The 24,961-nt window shown below is 41.5% G+C and overlaps 2 protein-coding genes across 2 annotated transcripts; both read left to right on the top strand.

Moving 5' to 3' along the window:
• Nucleotides 1-9: 9 nt before the first annotated feature.
• On the top strand, nt 10-12,591 carry LIX1L (limb and CNS expressed 1 like). The gene is made up of 6 exons (XM_033923936.1): nt 10-388; nt 3,749-3,912; nt 5,299-5,439; nt 7,019-7,114; nt 8,694-8,771; nt 9,467-12,591. The coding sequence occupies exons 1-6, from the start codon at nt 160-162 to the stop codon at nt 9,707-9,709; spliced, it is 951 nt and encodes a 316-aa protein (XP_033779827.1). The 5' UTR covers nt 10-159; the 3' UTR covers nt 9,710-12,591.
• Nucleotides 12,592-14,454: 1,863 nt separating this feature from the next.
• RBM8A (RNA binding motif protein 8A) lies at nt 14,455-24,109 on the top strand. The gene is made up of 6 exons (XM_033924870.1): nt 14,455-14,627; nt 17,191-17,250; nt 18,843-18,920; nt 21,966-22,102; nt 22,210-22,346; nt 22,902-24,109. Exons 1-6 carry the CDS (start codon nt 14,561-14,563, stop codon nt 22,951-22,953), a joined length of 531 nt encoding a protein of 176 aa, XP_033780761.1. The 5' UTR covers nt 14,455-14,560; the 3' UTR covers nt 22,954-24,109.
• The last annotated feature ends 852 nt before the right edge of the window (nt 24,110-24,961 follow it).

Here is a 24,961-nt window from a genome sequence, read left to right as displayed (position 1 = left end):
CGAACCTTCTCGTTCTCCCCCGCGTGCTGGCGTCCCGCCCACCGCCCTCCCTTTGGGCGCCCGCCGATTGGTCCGTTCGGGGGGAGCCACGTCCAGGGTCTCGCGGCCTTTGAGGGACACAGCTCGAGGCGTCGGGCGCCTCTTCACGGTCTCCCCATCATGGAGTCGGCGCGGCCTCTGCGGCTGCAGCCGGGGATAGGCGCGGGCACGGGCAGCCTGCGTTCCGTGAGGCCCGGCGTGACGGGCCAGGCCTCGCCGCCCCCTCCGCCCCCGCCGTTGCCCCCTCCGCCTGGGGGCCCGGGCAGCCCCGGGAACCCGGTCGTGCTGCGGGAGGCGGTGGAAGCGGTGGTGCGCAGCTTCGCCAAGCACACGCAGGGCTACGGGCGCGGTGAGTACCGGAAGAGAAAAGCCTGGGGCTGGGACTAGGCCAAAATCGTGGACACGCTGCGTTTTGGCCATTATGCTGACCCCCCCCCCCCCCCCAGCAACAGGGTTGCATTTGAGGCGAACGTTTTCCACGAATGGAAAATCTGTCATCACTTAACAAGACTTTGCATAATAGCGGTGCAAAATGGAAATGATAAAAACTTCATTAAAATTTGGGAACCACGATTGATGCCATTTTCCTAATATTTCTATATTTAATATGTAAGATAAGGGTGGGGTGGGGGAGGGTTATATTTACAACTATAAGTTATAATGATAAGATGTACAAGTGGTTACATCTATGTTATTGTGTTGCAATTTTTGTACACTTGATGAAAGTTTTCAAATGAATAAAGAATTATATATATAAAAAAATAAAGGCTTGCATAATATTTGGCCCATTTCACAAAAGAATGCAGGAATCTAAGGCTAATATTGGGTGGATCCAAATGATGAACAGTTCAAGTAGACCAGTGGTCTCAAACTCGAGGCCCACAAACGTGGCTGAAAAACCACATAAACGAACCAAATATGACTTATAATGCATTCCGCAAATCGATCAAAACCACCCTATTCGCTAAATTCATTGACTAAAACGGTCCCCTCCCCCACTAAGACCCCCCTCATGGATGTTCTAAATCTTTCAGACACTCATTACCCTTAGATCTCCAATTAATATGTAAGCTTACCATTTAGACTATTGTACGGCATCTAGACTCTTTGTTCGGTACTGTATTTAAACTTATTGTATAGTATTGTATTTAGACTCACTGTATTGTATTACCATTGTACTGTACTAAGACCTTTGTTATTCGCTGAATGTCCAGCCTTCTTACATTGTAAACCGCCTAGAAGTCGCCTGATTATGGCGGTATAGAAAAATAAAGTTATTATTATTATTACCAGGTATTATTTTGAGGCCCTCGATATATTTATCATAATCACAAAAGTAAAATAAAACCGTTTCTTGATCATATGTCTCTTTAGCTATAAATGACAATATTATTATTAAGACTTAGCCAAAAGGAAAAATTTATAAACTATAAAGAGTTTTATCGCATGCAAAATTGTCATTTCTTTAATAAGACATTAACTATTTTTTTCTGAGGCCCTCCAAGTACCTCCAAATCCAAAATGTGGCCCTTCAAAGGGTTTGAGTTGGAGACCACTGAAGTAGACGAATAAACCATCCTCTCCCTATATCCTTTTAAACGTCGTGCGTCGCGGATGACGGGACGTTCCAAAAATGACATAGACGGTGGATGAACTGTCTGTATGGACTAATAAAGAGCCAGGAACACACAATATTTGAGTTTACGTTATGTTTACAATAGCCGTAAATGATGACGGTGAATCATGCAAAACTTTGCTAAAATAATTACGATTGGAACCAGTGTAACGTAAAATCTATTACCATAGGAAAAGGTTAATACATTATGGGCTCCTTTTACAAAGGCGTGCTAGCCGCTACCGCCTCCTTTTAAGCAGGCGGTAATTTTTTGGCTAGCGCACCTTAGTAAAAGGAGTCCTGTATGTGCTCAGAACCTGCAGGTAAGGAAGCTGCAAAAAGGGGACAAGACAGACTTTCGGTGCAGGAGGAAGTGCAGTGATGGATCAAGAGGGGGGTTTGCAGTTTGGGGCGCGTCCCCCTTTGCAGCTTCCCTACCTGCGGGTTCTGAGCACTTCTGAAGTTAGTTCACATATAATGTATTAAGTTTAAAAAAGATATAGGGAGGGGATCGGTTATATACTTGAACAAAATAATGCTGTGCATAAGCTAATATGGAGCCAGCTTGACTCGCTTATCAGCCTACCATATGGACTTTCTAATCGGCCTTTTTTTATCTACGTATTCAGTATGTGGTTTATATACCTTTAAGACTCCTGAGGAAGGAGTTTCTTTCGAAACGCAGACTGTCGGGTCCCAGTTCATCACCCTTTTTGGACCATATCTTGGAGACAAACTTGTTTTTGTCTAAGCAATGCTTGTTGAATAAAGACTTTTTTTAGTGTTAACACTGCATTTTAGACATTACGCTAAAAAAACACCCCAACAACAGGGTTATAAAATTGAATTTAATGCATACGTCTTAAACAAATGGAAAATCTGTAGTCACTTAACAAGAATTGCATAATATTTGGCACATTTCACAAAAGAATGCTGTGCATAAGCTACCCAAGCTAATAAGGATAATTTGTCCACTTATCCAATGACTTCGTCAGTCTTGCTTGTAGTGCATCGATATTCTCTAGCCTTCATTACTGCCTCACATCTTCTCGGTACGCTGTCCACAAGTCTTTGGAGATTATTAATAGGTGGTGTTATGTGGAACCAGGAGGTGATTATTGCTGCTATCAGTATTATAACCTCTTAGTATGTAAACCGAGTCGTGCCTCTGTTTGGAGGATGATCCAGTATATAAACTGAAAGATTGGATGTTTGGACAGTCGTTTTGCCTTCTGCTGCTCTCTTTAATCTACCCCAGAGGTTTTTAATGGGGTTGAGGTCTGGGCTGTCCAGCAATTCAACCCTGTTCTTTTTGGACCAGGTGATGTATTTCTTAGCTGCGTGGCATGGGGCGCCATCCTATTAAAAAATGGTCAACTGTCCCAAAGATGTCTGGGTAAGGGCAGGACCTTGTGCTGAAGAACCTCCTTTATGTATTTGTTGGCATTTTTCACTCCAAGCACCTGCGGTTAACCCACAGTATCTCTGGACATGCAGCCCCACACCATCACACTTGGAGGATGCTTTATGGTGGCAGTAGTACCCTCTGGCAAGCAGTCATTTCCCAGTCCCTGACAACATAGCAGACACCTTCACTGCTAAATATGGAGATTCAGGTTTCATCGCAGCACCTTCCTTTGCTCTGTGGTCCAAATGACATGCTCTTTAGCACAGTCCAAATGTTAACAACACTGAGCTGCATTGAGTAAGGGCTTTTACTTGGAATTCTTGCAGGCCTGCTTTCACCAGTCTCCGACGAACTGTCTGGCCTGACACCAACTCCCTTGTTAAGGCCTGTGACTGATGTCAGCGGCAGTTAATTTCCAATTTTGTAGAGCCATTCTCACTATCCTATCAATCTGAAGTATTGTATTCATTTGCTGGCCCTTTCCAGCCTTGTTTTGCAGAGTTTCAGTACCCTGGCAGTTGATACACCTTGACTAATTTTGGCTGCAATCTCTTGGTAACCGTAGCCTTCTTTTCTTAAGATTATGGCTGTTGCTCTTTAAGTGACCAGTTAAGTCTCTTCTGCAAAATTTAGCATACAGCTATAATTTTTTGTGGACTTAATCTATTTATACTTTCTGTTTCTAGTAAATGTGGTAGAAGCACTTCAGGAGTTCTGGCAGATGAAACAGACCCGTGGTGCTGACTTGAAGAATGGTGCCCTTGTTGTCTATGAGATGGTTCCTTCCAACAGTCCTCCTTACATCTGCTTTGTCACTTTGCCGGGAGGAAGCTGTTTTGGCAGCTTCCAGGTAAGGAAGGCATGAATGTTTTAGATGCTTTCTAAATGTAAAGCAGGAAAACATATATATACCATATATTTTTATACTTTAATAAAATAAGTTCAGTATAAAACTATTCAAGGCTTGTGTGGATGGAATCAGATGGTTTGTAGGGGTGGGAATGGGGACCAGTTTTTTTGTTGTTGTTGTTGTTTTTTCCCCCTCTGTGTCACTCTACTGTGATACCCTAGAGGCAGAGTGAAAAAACGTATAGTTCTTTTCTGCAACCAGTAGGGGTTGCAGAAAAGTAACCCTATGTTCTAGAACAGTGGTTCTCAACCCTGTCCTGGGGACCCCCCAGCAAGTCGGGTTTTCAAAAATTCCGTAATGAATATGCATGAGAGTTGCATATAATGGAAGTGACAGGTATGCAAATCACTTTCATGGCTAGGGGGTCCCCAGGACAGGGTTGAGAACCACTGGTCTAGAATGTCTCACCTGGAATGTTTCACTGGAAATAAGCTTTGAAAGAAATAACACGTTCTGGCTACTAAACTAGAGAAAGATCTTCAGCTGGCAGGGCTTTGTTTATAAATGTTTATCAACGCAACTAATATACTACTTTATACAACGCAACTAATATACAACGCAACTAATATACAACTAATATATAAAGACTTTTTTTCTACATTTTTGTTGTCTGGTTTCTGCTTTCCTCGTTTTCTCATCATTCTATTCCTTCCATCCACTGTCTGCCTTCTCTCTGCCTCTTCCATATGGCATCTGCTCTGTTACTGAGCCTCTTCCTCCACCCCCCCCCAATTGGTCTGGTATCCATCTTCTTCCATCTGCTCCCCTCATAGTCTGGCATCTGTCTTCTTCCCTTCCATCTTTGCCTCCCCTCAGACCTGGTATCTGTCTTCCAATACAGCATGTACCTTTTTTTGTTTATCTTTGCCTTCTATCCAGTTCCACTCTCTCTCCTACCCACTTTTCTCTAGCATTTTCTCCCCACTCTCTCTTCCCATTTCCTTTCAGCGTCTGGTCTTCTCCCCACTCTCTTCCCCATTTCCCTTCAGCGTCTGTTCCTCTCAAACCCCCCCTCTCTCTCTCCACCTCCTTCAGCACCCTTTGCGCGGTCCAACAGCTCCCTCCCTCCCTGGCAACTTATTTTTCTCTCAATAAGCAGCCGGAGCCTTTTCTGAAGTCATGTGCAGGTGCTGGAAATTTCTTCTCTGATACAACCAGAAACAGAAAGTTGCATTAGAGGAGAAGTTTCAGGCAGCAGTTCCATTGGGGTTTTTTTTTTTCCTGCCTGTTTGTGTTCCTGTGGAACGTCTTTGGACTTTTGTTTTTCCCCCACACACTTGAGTTCTGGTATATAATATTTTTTTCTTCTGGGTTATTTTTCACCAGTTCTGTCCTACCAAAGCAGAAGCTAGAAGAAGTGCTGCCAAAATAGCTCTAATGAACTCGGTCTTTAATGAGCATCCATCGCGCAGAATCACTGATGAATTTATAGAGAGGAGTGTCTTGGAGGCCTTGGCTACCTTTAATGTAAGAGCATCTGACAGTTATCAATTAAACTTCTTTGCCTAGCTCCCCTTCACATGTAGGATATGCCTCATCTAGAAATCTTTATGGAAAACATGGTTCCATGGAACATGCAAGTGTAACTTTCTAACTTTTTAGAAAGCCCCTTTCTGTGTGCTTGAGTTCCAGCACATGCCCTTTGTTTCCAGAAAGTTTTCTCCAGTTCACTTTTATGTTTGATTCACCTTTAAAAAAAAAAAAAAAGTATTTAAATGTTGAAATGCTATAATTCTGGCTTTTTTCCCCCTTCCTTCCTGCCATTTACTGCCACTGTTCCCTGTTATTTTTCTAAAACTTTACTTTGATGCGTTTTTTTTAAATTTTTGGTTGGTTGTTTTTGGAAACAAATGCAAAATTAGCTGTGTCTTAGCCCATATCTGTTCTTGTCATTACAAAAAAGATCAGATGCTGAAATATGCAGTGCTATAATTACCAGACCATCTCTATTATATCAAAAATTTATTTTAGGGATGCTTATTTTGAGAATCTGCTATTAAGCTTACCAGTTCCGTTAGGTTGGAAAAAATGAAAACATGGTATAGCATGGAAGTTGACAAGAATTACATGAGGAGCCAAATGTCTGCCTAGGGGCTAACCCTTGTCTTTAAGGCATGTTGTCTTTCAGCACTCAGCACCAGACTGTTAACTATCTCTGACACCTTATTTACCAACACGTTCTCTATACTCCTCTCAACAGTCTTACTGTTACTCTAATCTTGGTACTCTGACTAGACCAGGGTTGTCAAACGTTGGTCCATAAGGGCTGCAAGCCAGTTGGAGTTTCAGGATTTCCCCAATGAATTTGCATGAGATCTGTTAGCATACACTGTATCCATTATATGCAAATAATCTCATGCATATTCATTGGGGAAATTCTGAAAACCTGAACTAGCAAGGGCCAATGTTGGATGCCCCTGGACTAGACTCTTATGATTCTACATTTTGCTGTATTGGTCACAAACTCTGGAACTCATGCTTTTTCCCCTCCAGCAGGAACCCTCCTACTTCAGTTTCCAGAAACTACTAAAAACCTGGCATTTTTCAACAAATCTACCCCTCTACACAGTGACTGTACTTTTCCTCATTACTCTTTCCCTGTCCTGCTACTACCTCCATCTTTCTCTCTTCCTGCCTCTCTCTCTTACAACCCTCTGTATGCCCTTCTAGACTTTTACTACCTTGATGTGACATTGATTTTGCAATTGGTGATATATCAAGGTATTATAAAATAACTTCAGAGTTATTTAACAGCACAGAGAAAACTGGTGAAAAAGAGACAAATGAACTTTAAGAGTAGGTCGTCATCAGACTGGATTTCAGAGAAAGTAAGCTCTTCTGCAACAAAATGGCCCAGTGCAATTCTGTGAGAACAAAGTGCAGCTTTTGCAACATAGAAACTTAAGTACAGTGATGCATAGCTGTTAGGGAATTACTCCCCCATTTGCTCCCTCTGTTATCTATGTTAGAGAGAGAGCCCAGCTACTCACATCCACACCATGGAAGGACTGGAACAAAACCATGTTTTTTGTCGTGCTTATTTCAGGGTAACCGAGAAGAAGCTGACAATCCAAACACCGGAATTGGTGCTTTCCGCTTCATGCTGGAATCGAATAAAGGAAAATCCATGCTGGAGTTTCAGGTATTGTCAGAGATGGAGGTTTGCCATTTATTCCTCCCACAGCATAGCTGTAATTAAGGATCCATCATTCATACCCTATAATAATTAAAAATTTAACACCTATACAGATTTTAGATGATATTTCAAATGGTAAACTGCTTGAATTTTCACAGTTGCAGCATAAATTTGGTTGGTCTTTATAAATCACAAAGTTTTAGATGGTTGCAACTGAAGCAAGCCATTAGGCAGGGTTCCCTGAATGGAAGAATCTTAATACGCAATATAGTTTAGAATTTTTGTGCTTTCAGGTGGACTTCTTGGGACACCAGGCCGCACAGTGGTATAAATTGATAAGCGGATTTGTAAATAAAAAACCTAAAACTGGACTTGGGGACATTTGGAGCATTGAGATCAAACATCAAATTAATGCGTCTCAATGACCACGTATTTGGTCTTGGAGGATGAGATGTACAGTGTCCGCATCTATGAGACAAACTTGGTTCTTTTTGTTACATAGAGCATTTTGGACACCAGTTAGGTTACAGAAGTTAGATAGCTCTAAGTCTAATAGATCCTGGCATTGTAATCTTGAAGCAGGGACATTAGATCATTTATTATTCTATTCCTTTATCATGGTCTTTTGGAAATGGAAATCAATTTGGTCCCAAATGTGGTTCAATCATAAAACTATAGAATTATTTTTCTTACATAGAAACACAGAGTATGACTGCAGAAAAGGGCCGGCGGCCCAGCAAGTCTGCCCACTCAAGAACCCTCCCTCCCTTGAGAATCCATCTTTTAAGCATAACTCTGTAGCAACCCCACCTGTTTGTCCCATTGTCTCTTGAAGTCGAGCACGCTACTGGGAAAGAAGAAAGGGGAATCGGTCTATGATTCTTCAGATCCTCTGCTTGATCTCTCAGTTAAGTTAGATGGGAGCAGATGCAAAAAAGCTGGGCTATAGTAATAGGAAATGGCTTGCACTGAGTAGTTGTGCAAGTTTTGGTGGGGGGGGGGGGTTGGGGGTTTATTTATTTATTTTTTTGTACCTTTTGAACTCTTAAATTTATGTGGAGAATTCTCTTGGAGGCGCAAGTTTTGATGGTGTACTTGGATATACACACTTTATCTGCTTGATTTGTTAGCAAGAGTTGAAGTGGGTAGAGAGCACTAGTAGCACATTGTGGCAATTCTTTTTATCTGCCTGCTCAAGTTATATTGGTGGCTGGCTGAGTGGGAATGGCTAACTAGGTTTTTTAATTTTACACTACTTATGAGGCTGAAAACTACTTTTTAATAGTTTTGGGTTTTTTTTTAACCTTTGGGATTGTTTGCTGTATTTTGTCCTTTTTACTGCAAATGTTGGGACCTTTTGGTTAAATCTTTGAGATTAAAGAGCATAAACCTATTAAAATTTATTTAGCTTTTGTTTCATGAACTAGGACTTTATTTCAAAATGACAAGTGTATAATCCTGACTACTGATTAGTGTTTTTCTTTAGAATGTTATTAAATAAAGTGGCAAAAAGATGTTTAATTTTTTAATTTTTATTTTTTTTTACATTTATATTGCCTTAATCTGATGTGTGCTTTCCTTCTAGGAACTGATGACAGTTTTCCAGCTGTTGCACTGGAATGGCAGCCTTAAGGCTATGAGAGAGAGACAGTGCTCTCGACAGGTACGAATTGTTTGCAGAATGGTAGAAAATGGGGAAAACTAGTCCTAGTGATGGAGCAACACAAACTAAAATTCTAAAGTCATCGCTTTAGCTCTAAGTCTTTACAAGATTTTAAAACTCTTGATTTTAGAAAGTAGAAGTCCATTTTTAAGCAGGTATTGCGTTTCACTGGGTATATCACATTTGGCAGTCAGGCTTGCTGCCTCCGAACAGAACAAAATGAATCTCAGTCCTTGGGGTGGAGGCAAGAGGGATAATTGTTCTCTTTGTGTAATTTTACATACACATTCCTTCAACCAACTGACAATTTAAAGCCTCCAGCATTTCAGCTTTCCTGTGGCTAAACGAACCATACTGAATTTGATCAAGGTCCGTGGAGCCCAGTATCCAATTTCTCAAACTAGCCACTGTCCAGTCATAAATAACTAATATAGCAAAAAGTACATCAGACATATGATGTGAATTCTGAGATATGCCATGATGTAGCTTGTGTTCTCAGAAACCATATTTAGAAATTGCAATTTTTTTTGTAGGCTTAGCCAATATAACACCAAAGATCCTGTAGCTTTCTAGACCACAACAGATCCTGTGTTCAACTGTGCCTGGAAAGCTTGTTCCCCTACAAGATGTTTAATTTTATCAAATATAGCTAGCAAAGAATCCTGATTGGTAGCTTCTGGTCTCTCCTCAAACAGGAAGTATTGGCCCATTACTCACATCGTGCTTTGGATGATGACATGAGAAACCAGATGGCTATGGACTGGGTGAATCGTGAGCAGGACATGCCAGGCACCCTGACCAGAGAACTGACATCCACAGAACGGGAGCTTGATGAAGCACGGCTTGCTGGCAAGGAACTGCGCTATCACAAAGAGAAGAAGGATATTCTAATGTTGGCAGCTGGTCAGCTGGGGTCCCTGCATCCCCCCAACTGCTAATCTTGCAGCTCAGCAAAAGTCCTCAGATGTTTCAAATTTTGGATACAAAACACTAATCATTTTGCACATTTTTGCTTTTCTTAAAAGGTATTTAAGGCAAAAGAATCTGTACAGACTACTTAAATATTTTAACACTACATTTGGGTACTCAGTTTTCTATTGTATTATTTTTTAATATGAATAATCAGTTTGCATTTTGTGCATCTGTGACAGTATTAGTGAGGTGTGATAAACCCAGCTCCAGAAAATGTTGAGGCATTTTTGGTTGTGTGGGTTTTATCCTGGTAATGCTGTTACTCATTTAATTGTTAACATATTGCCATTTTGGAATTTTAAATAGAGACTTAACATTTTTAGTATGTTAGGATAAAAATGTATTTACTTATACTATTGGAGATCAAGTTTCCCAGTTTATTTCCTTAAGTTTGTTTCCCTCCCCTCTCACACACACACACTTTGTTTTTTTAAAACAGACTTCCTTTCAGAGCTTTTGTATTTTTTTAGGGGGGGGGGGAGCTTGATAGCCACTTCATTTGAGATTTTGGGGTTGTGATTAGAGAATGACATGGGGACACATTTTTTCCCATCCCCGTAGGAACTCATTTTCCTGTTCCATTGAATTTTTGTCCTGTCCCTGCCCCATTCCTGCAAGATCTGTCCTCATCTGCACAAGCATCAAACACTTTAAAATCATAAGTGTTTGAGATTTGTGCAGTTAAGGCAGAACTTACAGGACTGGGACAGGGAAATTGAGTTCCTATGGGGGCAGGAAAAAATGATCCTGGGCTTTTCTCCATATTCAAGTGTGAAAGATGCAGGCTCACTTCATGTCATCTGATGGATCCTATATGCCAGAACATTCCCTTTAGCTGTAGTAAAGACTTTAGCCTTTTCAGCATGTGTGGGCAGTCAGAACTGCTCTTCTTCCTCTCTCCCATTTTTTGTTTTCATGTCAGCTCCTGCACAGTCATAGCTCTCCTCCTCTCCTGCACTACCAGATAAAAATAAAGAATTAACAAAGATCAGAACTCCAAAGACTAACGCAGAAGACTTCTCACTGCTTAGGTTGGTAGCTGACGGGGCATAAAGGCTTCTCAAGCCCAGATGCACAAAGCGCCGACACAAGCTAAAAAAATACCATGTGGGAGTGATTTTTCTTTTACTAGCACTGCTCAGCACAATAGCATGCAAATTATATACTGTACATGCTATTTGGGTGGAGAATTGCTGGTAAAAAGATAGAAGAATTGTGCCTGGTGCCTTCTCAGAAGAGCACCCTTAAGGTGAAGTTCACAGCAGTGCCCCCTAGGGTGCCCCACTGCTCTGCTGGCATATCTATGTGCCAGTCTGTTAAAAATGCTGGCTCTTCTTGCATGCAAATGTTTTGTTTTGAACTTTTTAATTTGGACAGTTTTTTGTTTTAAATTGTTTTGCTATATTAAAAAAAACAATGTCTAGCAGGGCCTTTTTCAGGATAAAGAGACATCTTGCAGGTTCGAAAATAGACATTTTCTCCACCGATGTTTGGATGTGTTTCTCAAAATGTCCAAAGTCAGTCTTAGATGTCATATTGAAAATGCCCCTCCACATTTGTCTTATTATGTGTTCCTCCTTACTTTGCATAGGAGATTGCCAAATTTCATCTGATACTCCTGGGTCTTTTGTTTTAAAAAACAAAACAAAAACTTGTGCCTTAGTTTTTTGCATTTTCCTATGGTACTTAGACCAGGTTCTCAACCCTGTCCTGGAGGACCACCAGGCCTGTCGGGTTTTGGGGATAGCCCTAATGAATATGCATGGGGCAGATTCGCATGCCTGTCACCTCCATTATATGCAAATCTGTCTCATGCATATTCATTAGGGCAATCCCGAAAACCCGATTGGCCAGGACAGGGTTGAGAACCACTGACTTAGACCACTAGTATTCAGTGATCTTCATATTAGAAGATCAACAACCAAGAAAGTAGGTTATTTTCTTAATATGAAAACCAAGAATTAAGCTATTATGTCCAATGTGTCACATAAGTCAAAACAGAAATGGTAAAGAACCACAAAAATGGGAGTGATAACACACTTCAGAGACCTTTTCTGGTATATAATATACAGTGTTGTCAAAGAGAAAAATGCCAGGTCTGAACTTGGGTGGTGCTGGCAGGCCTGGCAAATGTTGGCAGGAAAAGCAGAGTATTTAGAGCTGAAAATCCTAGTAGAAGGATCTCTGTGTGCCAATCTTGGGGTACCCAGCTACTCCAGTCCATGCTGCTGCTAGCCACCGAACCCTGACCACTTGTAAGTTATTGCTTCTGGTATCTAGCTAGCTTCCTTTTTTTGTCCTAACAGGATAGTGGATTTGAGGCAACGGGACCAAAAGTCACGTGGGTTCTGGATGACAACAGATCTCATGACAGGCCAGTGGCTTGGGGGGGGGGGGGGGTGCAGCACCCTTCCTCTCTGAATCCACCCCTTGTCTTCCTCTGTACCCCCTTTTTTTTTTTTTTTTTAACTTCCCTGGCGTGAGGTTGCTGTCCACATAGGCATTGGTGCTCTCTCTGAAGTCATTGCTGGGACCTGTGCCTAGGAAGTGACATCAAAAGGTGAGCTGACACTGACGGCAAACTGCTCACACTGGAGAAGTTAAAGGTACGGATAAGGGATGTGCATGGGGGGAGGGAGCGGGTAGGGGCACTACTCACCTTACTACACCACTGTGACAGGGATCATACTTTTTTTACTTCTTGTATTATACAATGGCCACATACCTTAACTACTGCTTTGTCCTTTTTCAGTTACATTACATTATGATGCTCAAATATATTATGATTTGAATGTTTATTTTAAACTGGTATGCATAATTTTATATAATAAACGCTTGCTAAAGAATTTATGGTTGTAACTTGTGCTTGTTCTTGCACTGTACAGAGACCACCAGCGTCATGTGTCTACAAACATGTCACTTTACAGGAAGCCATGGAATATGACCATGTTTTAGTAACACAAAATGAGGTTTTAATGAAATCTTAGAGCAAAGAGTTTGAATTCCTATCCTTTTATGCAAAAAAACAAACAACTTATTTTTTTAGATAGCTTATGGACTTAAGCTTCTGGTGCTTGAAATTTAAATGATAAAAGCATTCCTTTTTTTTTTTTTTTTTTACTCATTCTATTCATGTTTAATGGATTTTTTTCTTTAAAATAAATATAAAAAAAGTTGTTGCATACACTTGGTAAGATGTGTGTTTTTTTTTTTTTAAATCTTTATTGAAATGTTTCAATATTATACAAAGAAACAAATCTGCAGGAGCAAGGACTGCTGTTTTCAAAAGGCTGCCCTAAAGGAAGGAGAGAGTGGGGGTGGGGGAGGTGTTGGACCTGGCCCCTTCGACCACTATGCTTTTTTTTTTTTTTTTTTTTGGGGGGGGGGGGGGAGAGGAGGAGAGCTGGTGCCAGCGGATCTCAATTTTGGACCCTCCCCTGCCAGCAAGGCTACATCCTGTTTTTAAATAATGCTATTCCTGTGTTGTGCGTATATAATGGCATATCTTTTGTGCATTGTTAGGAGATCTCATTTAAATACTAATGAGCTTCTAGTGCTAAATTTGTATAGGGTTCTGGGGGGGGGAGGGGGGTAGACACACCTACCCTTGCATTGTGAGGTCTGCAGTAAAAAAAAAAAAGAATTCCTGTGGACCCCTTGCCAAAACTGCTTTTTAAGGCCATGTGCTTTTAGTTCTGTTGGGTCGGCAAGATCCTTTTTTTTATAACTTTTACCTTTTGCTGGCTGCACATCTCATGCATCTTAGCCACATGCTCGGGGCCGCAGATATCCTTGTTTTAGCTCCTATGGATTTCATGGATCCCAGTCACCCCTGAGGTAAGCAGATTTTTAAGGCTGTGTGATTAAGATGTGCCAGGTCTGTGTTTTACCATCCCCATAGGAAAGGCTCACATAAGGACAAATGATGGCCACAAGGGTTGGATACCATCAGGAATCAAGCACTTGAAAGAAACCAGGGAAGTATGGCTGGTGTGGCCTGGCCTACAGAATATACAAGGGTGGGTCAGCTGCAAGCTGTGTGTATGAACCAGCAGCTGTGGCTTTGCAAAGTGTGCCTTGCTGGAGATAGCCAGAGGAGGTAAACAACCATGAGAGGCACGAATTTGGTACACTGAATGGTAGGAAAGATGACAAGGGGTGTATTGGGACACTGAAGGGAGGAGGGTTAAGTTTTAACAGGGAGGAAGAAGGGGCATGTTGGGTCAGGGTGGGACACAGAAGGAGGGAGCATGGGACAGAATCGAGGGGGAAGAGATGCTGAGGTGGAGGGAGGGAAGCATGAACTTGGGTCAGGATGGACAAATGGAGTGAATGAGAGGGAAAGAGATGGGGCACATGGGGAAATGAAAGCAGTGACTTGGGCATAGGGAGGAAGAGAGAAATATTAGCAACTGCTGTAAAACCAGATGCTAAAAAGAACATTTTCAAACAATGTAGGAATGATAAAATAATTTTGACGCCCAGCAGCCAGGACTCAACCAATATCTCGGCTTTCTATCGCATTACAAAGAATCACTTGGTCACATTTTTATCACCCATTCATCACTTCAGCACCTATGCGCTCTGGCCATTGAACCGCTATCCGCCCCTCAGTATCCCAGCGTTCTCCGCGGTTCCGCCCTTCAGTATCCCAGCGTTCTCCGCGGTTCCGCCCTTCAGTATCCCAGCGTTCTCCGCGGTTCCGCCCTTCAGTATCCCGACAGCGGCCGCTCTCCTCGCGCGTCAGCAGCCCAGAAGTCGTTGGAGCTTTTTTTTTTTCTCGCATCTTTTTTTTCGCGCGTTCGGCTCGTGAGGCGATGGCGGACGTGCTGGATCTCCACGAGGCGGGAGGCGAGGATTTCGCTATGGACGAGGATGGCGACGGTGAGCGGCTAAGGCCACGGTGGAGACCCTAAACGGGAGGCGCCCTCTTCCCCCCCTTACCTCAGGCCTGGTTCGGCTTTTCAGGAGGGAACAGGCCCGGCTTCCTTTCTGTTCAAAAAACATGTTTACGGAAGGAAGAAAGTAAATGCGCATTTAGAGAACGCAAGTTTTGGAAAATTCCAATCCATATATTCTATTAAATACTATCATTCCACCCAAAAAATGTTTATGTGACCAACCCTAACCCCTCCCCCCCCCCCGAGGTAGATTGCTAGGTTTTGGGATACCATGAAGGCATCAAAAGCTTCAATGTAATTCATTAAGAATCAAACTTCGTGCTCTAGGACTATAGGGATCCCAAATTTGCATCAAGAGACGAATTCGTCTAGGAGATCCTCCTAGGTTGTTTTTTTTTTTTTACTTATTATACACTTCTCCCTCCGTATTCGCTGTGATAGGGGATTAACAGAACCGCGAACAACTTTTTCATATGTTATTCGCTGTTTTCTATTAAACACCATCGTGAATAGGGTGAAACCGCAAATAACACGGTGGGAGACCTGGCCTGTTCCAGAAGGAGAGGCAAAACACGGTGAAGAAAGTGCCGGGAATCGGCGATTTTCTCTATGCAAGCTGACGTAATTTGGGTGGGGGGGGGGGGGGGAAGGAGCCAGTGAATAATGTAATGTAATTTATTTCTTATATACCGCTAAATCCGTTAAGTTCGAAGCGGTTTACAGAGAAATATGCATTAAAGGATACAAAAAAAAATAAGGTAAATAAAGAATAGGTACTTGAAATTCCCTTACTGTCCCGAAGGCTCACAATCTAACTAAAGTACCTAGAAGACAGTTACTGAGCAGTAGGAGTAAAAATAAAGACAGAGATAATAAACAAGTAGTTCACCAGAAGGTATTATCTCCTTGCAAATGACACTGCATTTCTAAAATAATTCACTGAACAGCTTCTTTTAGTTGTATTTAAAGGCTGTTTCTAGTGCAATGTGTGTAGTGATCATGAACACTGTAGTTTTGCATCTGAACCCGCAAGTTGTTTACAGAATGCTGTCAATCATCTTTTAAATAATAATTGAAACCACGATTGCTGAAACCGTGAATACGGGCGGAGAAATGTATATTTAGGACCAGACTAAGTTATAATTATGCCTTGTGCAATTGCCCACTGTTACTGTTCTGCCGGGAGGGGGTAAAACACGGTAGGCTTACGATATGGCTCCAGAAAAAAAGCAATGGAAGTAAAACCCGGATGTCTCAATCGGGCTTGTTAATTTCCATTGCTGTCAATGAAAGTAAAACTCGGATGCCTCAATCCGGCCTGATAATTTCCATTGCTGTCAATGGAAGTAAAACCCGGATGTCTCTATCCGGCTTCCTTTTTCTGGAACCTTATGGTAACCCTAAAATGCGGACCTTCTGGATCTCCCACATGTCCTTAAAAATCTACTTACCTCAGGGGTGAGCCAGATCCATGAGGTGAGCAAGAGTTAAAACGAGGATCCCCACTGATCCCTCCCTACAACTACTTTCTTTTTAAGGCCATGCACCTAAGCTCCATGGGATCTGTGGGGCCCCAAGGTAGAAGGCATTTTGAGCACTGGTGTGTAGAAAATCTGGTCACAACAAAAGGGAGAGAGCTAGGAAGAGACAGCAGGAAATTCATACAGTATTCAGCATCAGCAGTCCCAACCACAAACAGAAAAGAAACCAGCATGGGTAGAAGTTAAAACATGGACCCCTAAAAGCACATAGCCTGAAAAAGAAAGTGGGTGTAATGTGGGGTCCCTAGGGATCCACATTTTTTTACTTTTGCGGACCTCATGGATCTTGCTTCATCTGCAGATCCTCATTTTGACTCATGTGGACCTCAAGGATGCTACTTGAGGTGGTTAAGATGAGGATATATGGGGTGAGAAGGATCTGTGAGGTCCACGGAAGTTAAAGCAAGGATCCCTGCAGACCCCATGCCAAGGCTGCTTTCTTTTTAAAGTGGTGTGGTAGACGTCTGCGAGATCCATGGGATTTAGAGGTCTGTCAGAAATAAACTGAAATTACAAACCACAGCTGTCAAAATTGAGGTAAACAGATTTTTAAGTGCTTGTGTTTGTGATGCGTAGAATCCGCAAGGTTCACGTTTTACCCCCTCCCTGTCCTGCCTTGCCCCGTCAGCAGTTTCTGTGCCTTTCATAGTTCTGCCCTGTGCAACCTCATTACTTCCATGGCTTTTACTAAGGTAATGCTCATGCCTGTGCATTGCAATTTTGTTATTGCACATTAGAGACCTTTAACATATAGAAATTAACTACATGTGTTAATCTGCTTTTCCTTATTATTATTTACATTTCTTATATTAGGGCATGCTAAAAAACTGAGCGCACACTAAGAAGTGCCACTATTGAAGTGCCACTCCTGGAAACTTGCTCAAACATGTGCTTGCTTTACTGGTGCCTAAAGTTGGCTCTGGGAAGATACTTTTAGAGAAGTTATTTACCTTTTTTTCACTTTAGTGCAAAATACTTATTTAAATATTAACTTTGCTTGTACAGAAAGCATTCACAAGCTGAAGGAGAAAGCCAAGAAGAGGAAAGGAAGAGGATTTGGTTCAGGTGAGCATGTTTATTTTATATTTACAAGCACTCTCTTAAATATTTCAGGCTATGTCAGTTTGGATTTGTTACCACCTCAATCTTAGTCGGTCCTTTTTTAACATAAGGACATAAGCAGTACTTCTGCTGGGTCAAACCAGAGGTCCATCACACCCAGCAGTCCGCTCACGCGGGCGGCCCATTAGGTCCAGGACCTGTATAGTAATCTTCTCTCTATACCCTTCTATCCCCTTTTCCTTCAGGAAATTATCTAATCCTTTCTTGAACCCCAAAACCGTACTCTGTCCTATCACACCCTCTGGAAGCGCATTCCAGGTGTCCACCACACTTTGGGTGAAGAAGAACCTAGCATTGGTTCTAAACCTGTCCCCTTTTAATTTTTCCGAATGCCCTCTCGTTCTTGTAGTTTTCGAACGTTTGAAGAATCTGTTCCTCTCCACTTTCTCCATGCCCTTCATGATCTTGTAAGTCTCTATCATGTCCCACATCTTCCCCATTTAACATTATATTGGTACTATCTCTTCACTGTCCTCCAAGTTTTCATTCCCATCTCTGTACTCAACCTGCATATTCTTAACTATACATTCTGGTGGAATTCGTTGTGCCACATTTACAAAATGGAAAGAACAATTGCCATACAAAAAGGGTATTATAATAATTTTAAAAAGATTTGGGGACCATTGACAAATTATTGCAATGATTAGACATCATTTTCTACTGAAAGTACATTTATATTTAGGGGGAGGGGGGATGGTATAAAGTTCTATTAAAGATTTAATTAATAGATAAGAATATAATATTTATATGCTATTTTTGATTAAATTATTTGTGGGAAGGATGGGTGGGGAGGGTATAAATTTATGTATTTAAGATGATATAAGAAAGAAATTCAAGTGTTGTATACAAATTTTACCTGATGTAATATTGTGTACTTGATGTAAGTTGGAAAAATGAATAAAGAATTGGAAAAAAAAAAACCAACCCCAAACATTTTTTAAGTAAACAAAAAAACTTAAGCAAACAAGAAAGTACCGGTAAGTCAACTATTTTCTTAAATATCGACTGCTTTAAGGAAAATCTCAACCACTTTAAGGGTTTACTTAAGAGTCATTTTGTCTTGCCCTGGTCCTTTTGTTCTTTCCTTAAATGTTCTCCATTTCTTTTGCAATTGTATCTCACACCTCCAAACTTGCGTTTCCCATTAGTCAAATGTCCAAATTTAGTTTTCTTATCCTAAAATCTTTTTATTGTAACTCGCTTAGAAATCTTGATAAACGATTTTAATAAAACTTGAAACACAATGTTCTTGCTGTTAACTTCAAGTTGACAGGTTTTTTTTTTTGGTTTTGTATTTTTATCATCTGATAAAATTTGAGACTTACTCTAACTGGAAGGTGTCACTGTTTTGTATTGAATGGAATAGCCGTGTCTTGAAGCAATCAGTGCCACTTCCACAGTATCCTCAGCCCCAGTGGCAGAAGACTTGAGCTACCTGAGCTGAGACTTGAACCTGGCACTGTGGCAGCTCTAGCATATTGGCAAGCAGTAATGTTATAAAAATATTAATTTGGGTGTTCATACTTATTGTTCAGATGAAGGTTCCAGGGCCCGGGTGCGTGAGGATTATGATAGTGTGGAACAGGATGGAGATGAGCCAGGTCCACAGAGATGTAAGTATATGAAATGCTTGTGGATATTGATAACCTCTAAGAAGATGAGCCTAGAAGCCTATCTCCAGCAGTGGCTAGTCCAAGTCAGAAGTACCATGCAAGTCCCAAAAAGTACATCTATTTTCCACTGTTCATTTCCAAGGAATTAACAATGGCTCTCCCAAGTCTATCTAGCCAATAATTTTATATTGAATTTTTTCCCAGAACTTTTTCAAACCTTGCCTTGTTAGTCAACTTGGATCCCCACCCCTCCCCCTAACAGATTTTAGAGCTTAATTATTACCTGCTTTAAAAATATTTCTTCTACAATTTTATTGTCAATCCATTGGTTATATTTTTAGAATTTTATATGTGCCTTAATCCAGAGAATGTGGTAACAGCAGTTAATAGAGCTGGTTTTAAAAAAGGTTTGGACAAGTTCCTGGAAGAAAGGTCCTTAGAAACATGACTGCAGCTAAAGGCCAAATGACCCATCCAGTCTGCCCATCTGCAGTAAACATTATCTCCTCTTCTCTCTAAGAGATCCCACGTGCCTATCCCACGCTTTCTTGAATTCAGACACAGTCTCTGTCTCTACCACCTCTTCTGGAAGACTGTTGCATGCATCTACCATCCTTTCTGTAAAAAAGTATTTCCTTTGATTACTCCTGAGCCTATCGCCTCTTAACTTCATCCTGTGCCCTCTCATTCCAGAGCTTCCTTTCAAATGAAAGAGACTCGACTCATGCACATTTACATCACGTAGGTATTTAAACATCTCTATCATATCTCCCCTTTCCTCCAAATTATATATATTGAGATCTTTAAGTCTGTCCTCATAACTTTATGATGAAGACCATGCACCATTTTAGTAGCCTTCCTCTGGACTGATTCCATCCTTTTTATCTCTTTTTGAAAGTGCGGTCTCCAGAATTGTACTCAATATTCTAAATGAGTTTTCACCAGAGTCTTATACAGGGGCATCAATACCTCCTTTTTCCTACTGGCCATACCTCTTCCTATGCACTCTAGCATCCTTCTAGGATTCACTGTCACCTTTTCAACCTGTTTGGCCACCTTAAGATCATCACATACAATTGCACCCGAGTCCTGCTTTTCTGTTGTGCACATAAATTCTCCACCCCCTAAACTGTACCATTCCCTCGGGTTTTTGCAGCCCAAATGCATGACCTTGCTTATTTTAGCTGCCAAATTTCAGACCATTCTCAAGCTTCACTATATCTGTCTTCATGTTATTCATACCATCCGGGGTGTCTACTCTATTGCAGATTTTGGTATCATCGGCAAAGAGGCAAATCTTACCTGACAGGCCTTCAGCAGCATCGCTTATAAAAATAGTCTGCTATTAAGACAGACAGGGAAAGCCACCTCTTGCCCTGGGATTTGTATCTTGGAATGTTGCTACTATTTAGGTGTTTGCCAGGTACTTGTGACCTGGATTGGCCACTGTGGAGACAGGATACTGGGCTAGATGGACCTAGTATGGAGATATATACATACACACACACACACATCTATTTACTTACAGCGTGCTTTAATATAGCTCACAAGACCGATCAACAGAACAAGAAAGTAGATCATAAAAGTGGGGTTTACAGTTTGCTTTAAAGTTGCTTAGCCGTATGGTCTCATGAATTTCTGGGGGGGTGGGGGGGTGGCAGTATCCCACAGATCAGGAGATGAGTGAGGAAAACGCCCAGAAGTAGGGTGATGATTACTGACCACATGGCAGTGCAGTAGTTACAAGGTGGGATATGCTAGGCCCTGTGGGTACTTGAATTGGCATTTTGTGGGAAGTCAGTGTAAAAAGCGGAGAGATGAGAGTCGGAAAATTAAACAGGCAGTTGAGTTCTGAGGGAGTGCAGGAGGAATCAGGTATGTTGGTGAGGAGATGGCAGCTTGTCTTAGGGATAGATTTTGTATTTTACAGTTGGTGACTGAGGGAAAAATGCAGCTTAGACCTTGTCCGACCACTGAGCCTTCCACATCTTTTTGTTTCTTACAAGTTCTAGCAGAACTGGAGAAAAGCGCTAAAGAAATTAAAAAGTGGTGTGGGAAACAGGAATATTGGCAGGGAAGAATGATTTTCTGTGGCATTCATTGTGAAACAGGGAGCTCATTTGTGGTACAGAAGGGTCACAAATGTGATGCAGAAGAACAGGTTACCTGAAGGTAGGAAAGATAACCCACTGGATTAGGCAAAAGGGAGTAACTTCTAATAAGGGAAAGAGGTCTCTGTGTCTTTGGAAAATAGAAATAGATGAGTCCACACCAGGAAAGTGGACAGTAAATAATGAAAGGGCCCAGGATAGAACTTTGAGAAATCCCCAAGAGGTAACAATAGCTGAATAGCAAACATACATGATAGAGGCTGAAGTGCCATTTTTATCACATCAGTCGGGTATAAACACACAGAATTTTCCCATATATTTGATGTGAGCTAAAACAGAATTTTCAAAGAATTCTCACCATAGTTTCTGGGTGTTACAGCAATAAATGCAGCACACGTGGGGCTCAAGTGAATCCTGAAATTCACATGTGCATGCTTTTGTTTTTTTTAATTTATGGGAAAAATGTATGGCTGGCCTGGTGTTCATATTCAGTTGGCCCATAGAGTCAAGTGAAATTGTTTTGTCTGCATTACGCATCATGGCTCCTGCAGCCTTATTTATTTATTTATTGAAAAAAAATGTATCAACCGCATATTCCTAGGCGACATTACAAAGGTAACATACACAAAATGAAACAGACAAAAACTTATACAAACATCTCAAATTACAAATGAATAATTACGGTGCATCTTTTATTGAAAAGCTTCTAGAAATAAAGTAGTTTTAAGAATTTTTTTTAAACTTCTGAATATCAGATAGCGCCCTTATCGGTCCAGTTAATTTGTTCCATAGCGTTACTCCCATGATGGAAATGGCAGACGTTCTCGTATTCTCATAATGCATTTTTGAGAAGCCTTTTCTTTGAGTGGAAAGGAGTGCATGTTACATAGCATGTGTCAAAACTTTGGGTTTTCTCATATCTGTATGGCCACAGCGGTTGAAGGCTGGATTCTGTTTGTAACGGGAGTGCATGAAGAAGCCACAGAAGAGGATATACACGATAAATTTGCTGAGTATGGGGAGATAAAGAACATCCACTTGAATTTGGACAGAAGAACAGGTTATCTGAAGGTAGGAAAGACATCCCACTGTGTTAGGCAAAGGGGAGCAACTTCCTCTAAGATTCTTGTAAACCTAATACATTGCCTCCTTTTCCCTGCTCCCCTGTCCTCTTGCAGGGGTATGCCCTAGTGGAATATGAAACCTATAAGGAGGCACTGGCCGCTATGGAAGGGCTGAACGGCCAGGAACTGATGGGACAGGCGGTCAATGTAGACTGGTGTTTTGTCAGGGGACCTCCAAGAGGAAAACGAAGGTGAGACCCTAAATTATTGCTTTCCTTTTCACCATGGGAAACATGGGGCTGTTTGGGAGATGGAAAGATGGTTCCAGCTTGCACTGAAGTTGCATGTAAGAGAGATGTATGCAGTGTGACTAGGATATGAAAACTTGCTTCTGCCAGTGAAAAGGAGAAAAGCATATGAAGAGTGAGAACACATTGAATAAAGATGAGTTGAGCAAACTGCACCCAGTAGCATTTAACCTCTTCAACTCCATTTCATATCCTTTTAACAGGGTTGATCTTCATCCTCCATGTAGATCATAACTAATTTTTTTCTAAGCCTGCACCTCCAGTATTGCTGGGGGAGGGGTCACTCTGCATACCACTTCAGGACCCTGAGTGTGTCACTTTCCCAGATTAGTTCCCTCAGACCAATGTCCATTGTAAGCTTTGAGTTACAGTTACACCAGCAAATCACCTGACCCTGTTAACTATCCTTTGACTTAGAAGCCCTGGCTAGAGAGGTAAAGGGAGAACCTGACACTGGTAATCAGTCTATGAGAGTGTAAACCCTTGTTTCTCTTTCAGGGGAGGACGCAGACGGAGCAGGAGCCCTGATAGGGACAGAAGGCGTCGTTAAGGTCTTTCATAACACAGCTTTTCCTTTTGGAGATTGAATATGAATCCTAACTGATGCCTTCTCATCTTCATATGTAGATCACTGTATAATACATTGATTCAGTTTCCAGTTGACGGCTTTTCTGGGTTTTTGTGTTTTTTGTTTTGTTTTTACAAAAAGGACTTAGTAAAATGTCTCTAAAACAAACATTGATTTTTGTGGTGAATGTTAGACCTGACTACAGATATTTTCCCAGTAACTCCTTCACGTACAGACTGGGAGTTTTGTATATAAACATGTAGATTTCCTGCATTTTGTGATCAAGGTGGAATTGGTTTTACAACCATGTGCAGAGCACTATATTTGGCCTGTTGGTTTTTCCCATGACCCCACCATATTTAGAACAAAACTATGTAAAATGTTTTTATGTCCTTAATTAAAATGTTAAGATTACTACGGTTGTCTTAGTAACCATATACCAATCAGTTGGTATTCAAAGTAAGACCTTACTGGATGAAGATTAAAGCTGCCTGTGCACTGGGTCAGACCAGTGGTCCATCGTGCCCAGCAGTCCGCTCACGCACGGCCCCCCGGTCAAAGTCCAGCCTCACCTGCATACTTTCCAGTTTAGCAGGAACTTGTCCAACTTTGTCTTGAATCCCTGGAGGGTGTTTTCCCCTATAACAGACTCCGGAAGAGCATTCCAGAAAATGAGCACAGGCTAAATTGAGCCACACATCTGGTCTGATCATATATGTTGTCCAAGTAAAGTGTTATTTAGCAGTGGTTGATGGGGATGCACAGATTATGGAGGCTCAGGAAGAGATCACCACTATTGGAAAGATGGATCATTGGTCTGCATACTTGGTATATAAAAAAAATTACTTGAACCAGAAACACCTGTTAGGTTTATTATGGCATGCAAGGGTGCCCAGTTCAAATCCCACCACTGCTTCTTGTGATTGTAGGCAAGTTACTTAATCCTTCATTGCCTCGGGTACAAAGTTAGACTGTAAGCCCTCCAGATACAGGGAAATATACCCACTGCATCTGAATGTAATTCACCTTGAGATACTACTCACTCCAAACAATAAATAAAATACAGGTATGCACTGCATTAAGCCTGGATGATTTTTATATGTTGGATTTAAATAAATACCTGCATCAAGAGCATCTACTCATAGTGTTATATATATTTTTTATTTATTTTTGGTTTCTGCATAACGTCATTCCAGGCAACATCCTTTTGTGTTAATGTTTATGGTGCTAAGGCCACCAGCACTGCTGTCTTCCCTTCCATACCCAATATGAACAGTGCTGCTGTCCATCTCCTCCCTCCCCTCTCAACTGGCACTTTACTTACCATATTCGTGCCGGTGCTGAAAGAGGGCGACGCGCTGTTCTACACTGGACCACTACAGGGGCTTGATTCCAGCTCCCACCCTCTCTAAGGCTCTCAAATGAGAATCTCAGGGTGGGAGTCGGAAGATCTTGAACCTGCACAGATGCTCAAGGCCCCACACCAGCCCAGCGTAGAACAATGGTGTCAGCCTCTTTCAGCACCAGCACGTGTATGGTAAGTAAAGTGCCAGTCAGGGGATGAGGAGCGGGGAGATGGACAGCGGCGCCATTCATCTTGGGTACAGAAGGGAGGAGAGCAGCGCGTGGGGTTTAGAGTAGATGATGGTGGTGCTGGTGGTCCGCAGGGGGGAGGAGAGAGTTTTAGAATAGAAAATAAGTCCAAAAGACAACGTCCACTTTTACTGAATGTAATATGGACGTTATGTGGCGCATCCCTGTAGCCTCTTCAGGAAGCAGAAACTGGGTGGTTTCTCACTATGGCCATTAGGTGTCAGATCTACTTCAGACTGCAGTTGGGCTGCATTTTGATTAAAATTTTAATTGCACATCCCTAACAAAATTAAAGAATAAAAAGTAATGAAAAGATAAGAAATACAAATGGAAAAATTACAAAGTAAAGAATCTAAAACAGCCTTACAGTTTTCACTGACTACTTCAGCAAAGTAAC

Source organism: Geotrypetes seraphini, chromosome 16 (assembly GCF_902459505.1).
Source record: "Geotrypetes seraphini chromosome 16, aGeoSer1.1, whole genome shotgun sequence".
NCBI classification, from domain to species: domain Eukaryota; kingdom Metazoa; phylum Chordata; class Amphibia; order Gymnophiona; family Dermophiidae; genus Geotrypetes; species Geotrypetes seraphini.
The sequence above is the reverse complement of the archived record's forward strand: the minus strand, read 5'-3'. Positions and strand labels throughout refer to the sequence as shown.

Excerpts from the sequence above, each read along its gene's own strand:
- LIX1L (XM_033923936.1), top strand. The coding sequence starts at position 160 with ATGGAGTCGGCGCGGCCTCTGCGGCTGCAGCCGGGGATAGGCGCGGGC. Across the intron at positions 5,440-7,018 it reads AGGCCTTGGCTACCTTTAAT|GGTAACCGAGAAGAAGCTGA; the intron begins GTAAGAGCATCT and ends TGCTTATTTCAG. Across the intron at positions 8,772-9,466 it reads AGAGACAGTGCTCTCGACAG|GAAGTATTGGCCCATTACTC; the intron begins GTACGAATTGTT and ends CTCCTCAAACAG.
- RBM8A (XM_033924870.1), top strand. The coding sequence starts at position 14,561 with ATGGCGGACGTGCTGGATCTCCACGAGGCGGGAGGCGAGGATTTCGCT. Across the intron at positions 22,103-22,209 it reads GAAGAACAGGTTATCTGAAG|GGGTATGCCCTAGTGGAATA; the intron begins GTAGGAAAGACA and ends GTCCTCTTGCAG. Across the intron at positions 22,347-22,901 it reads CCTCCAAGAGGAAAACGAAG|GGGAGGACGCAGACGGAGCA; the intron begins GTGAGACCCTAA and ends TTTCTCTTTCAG.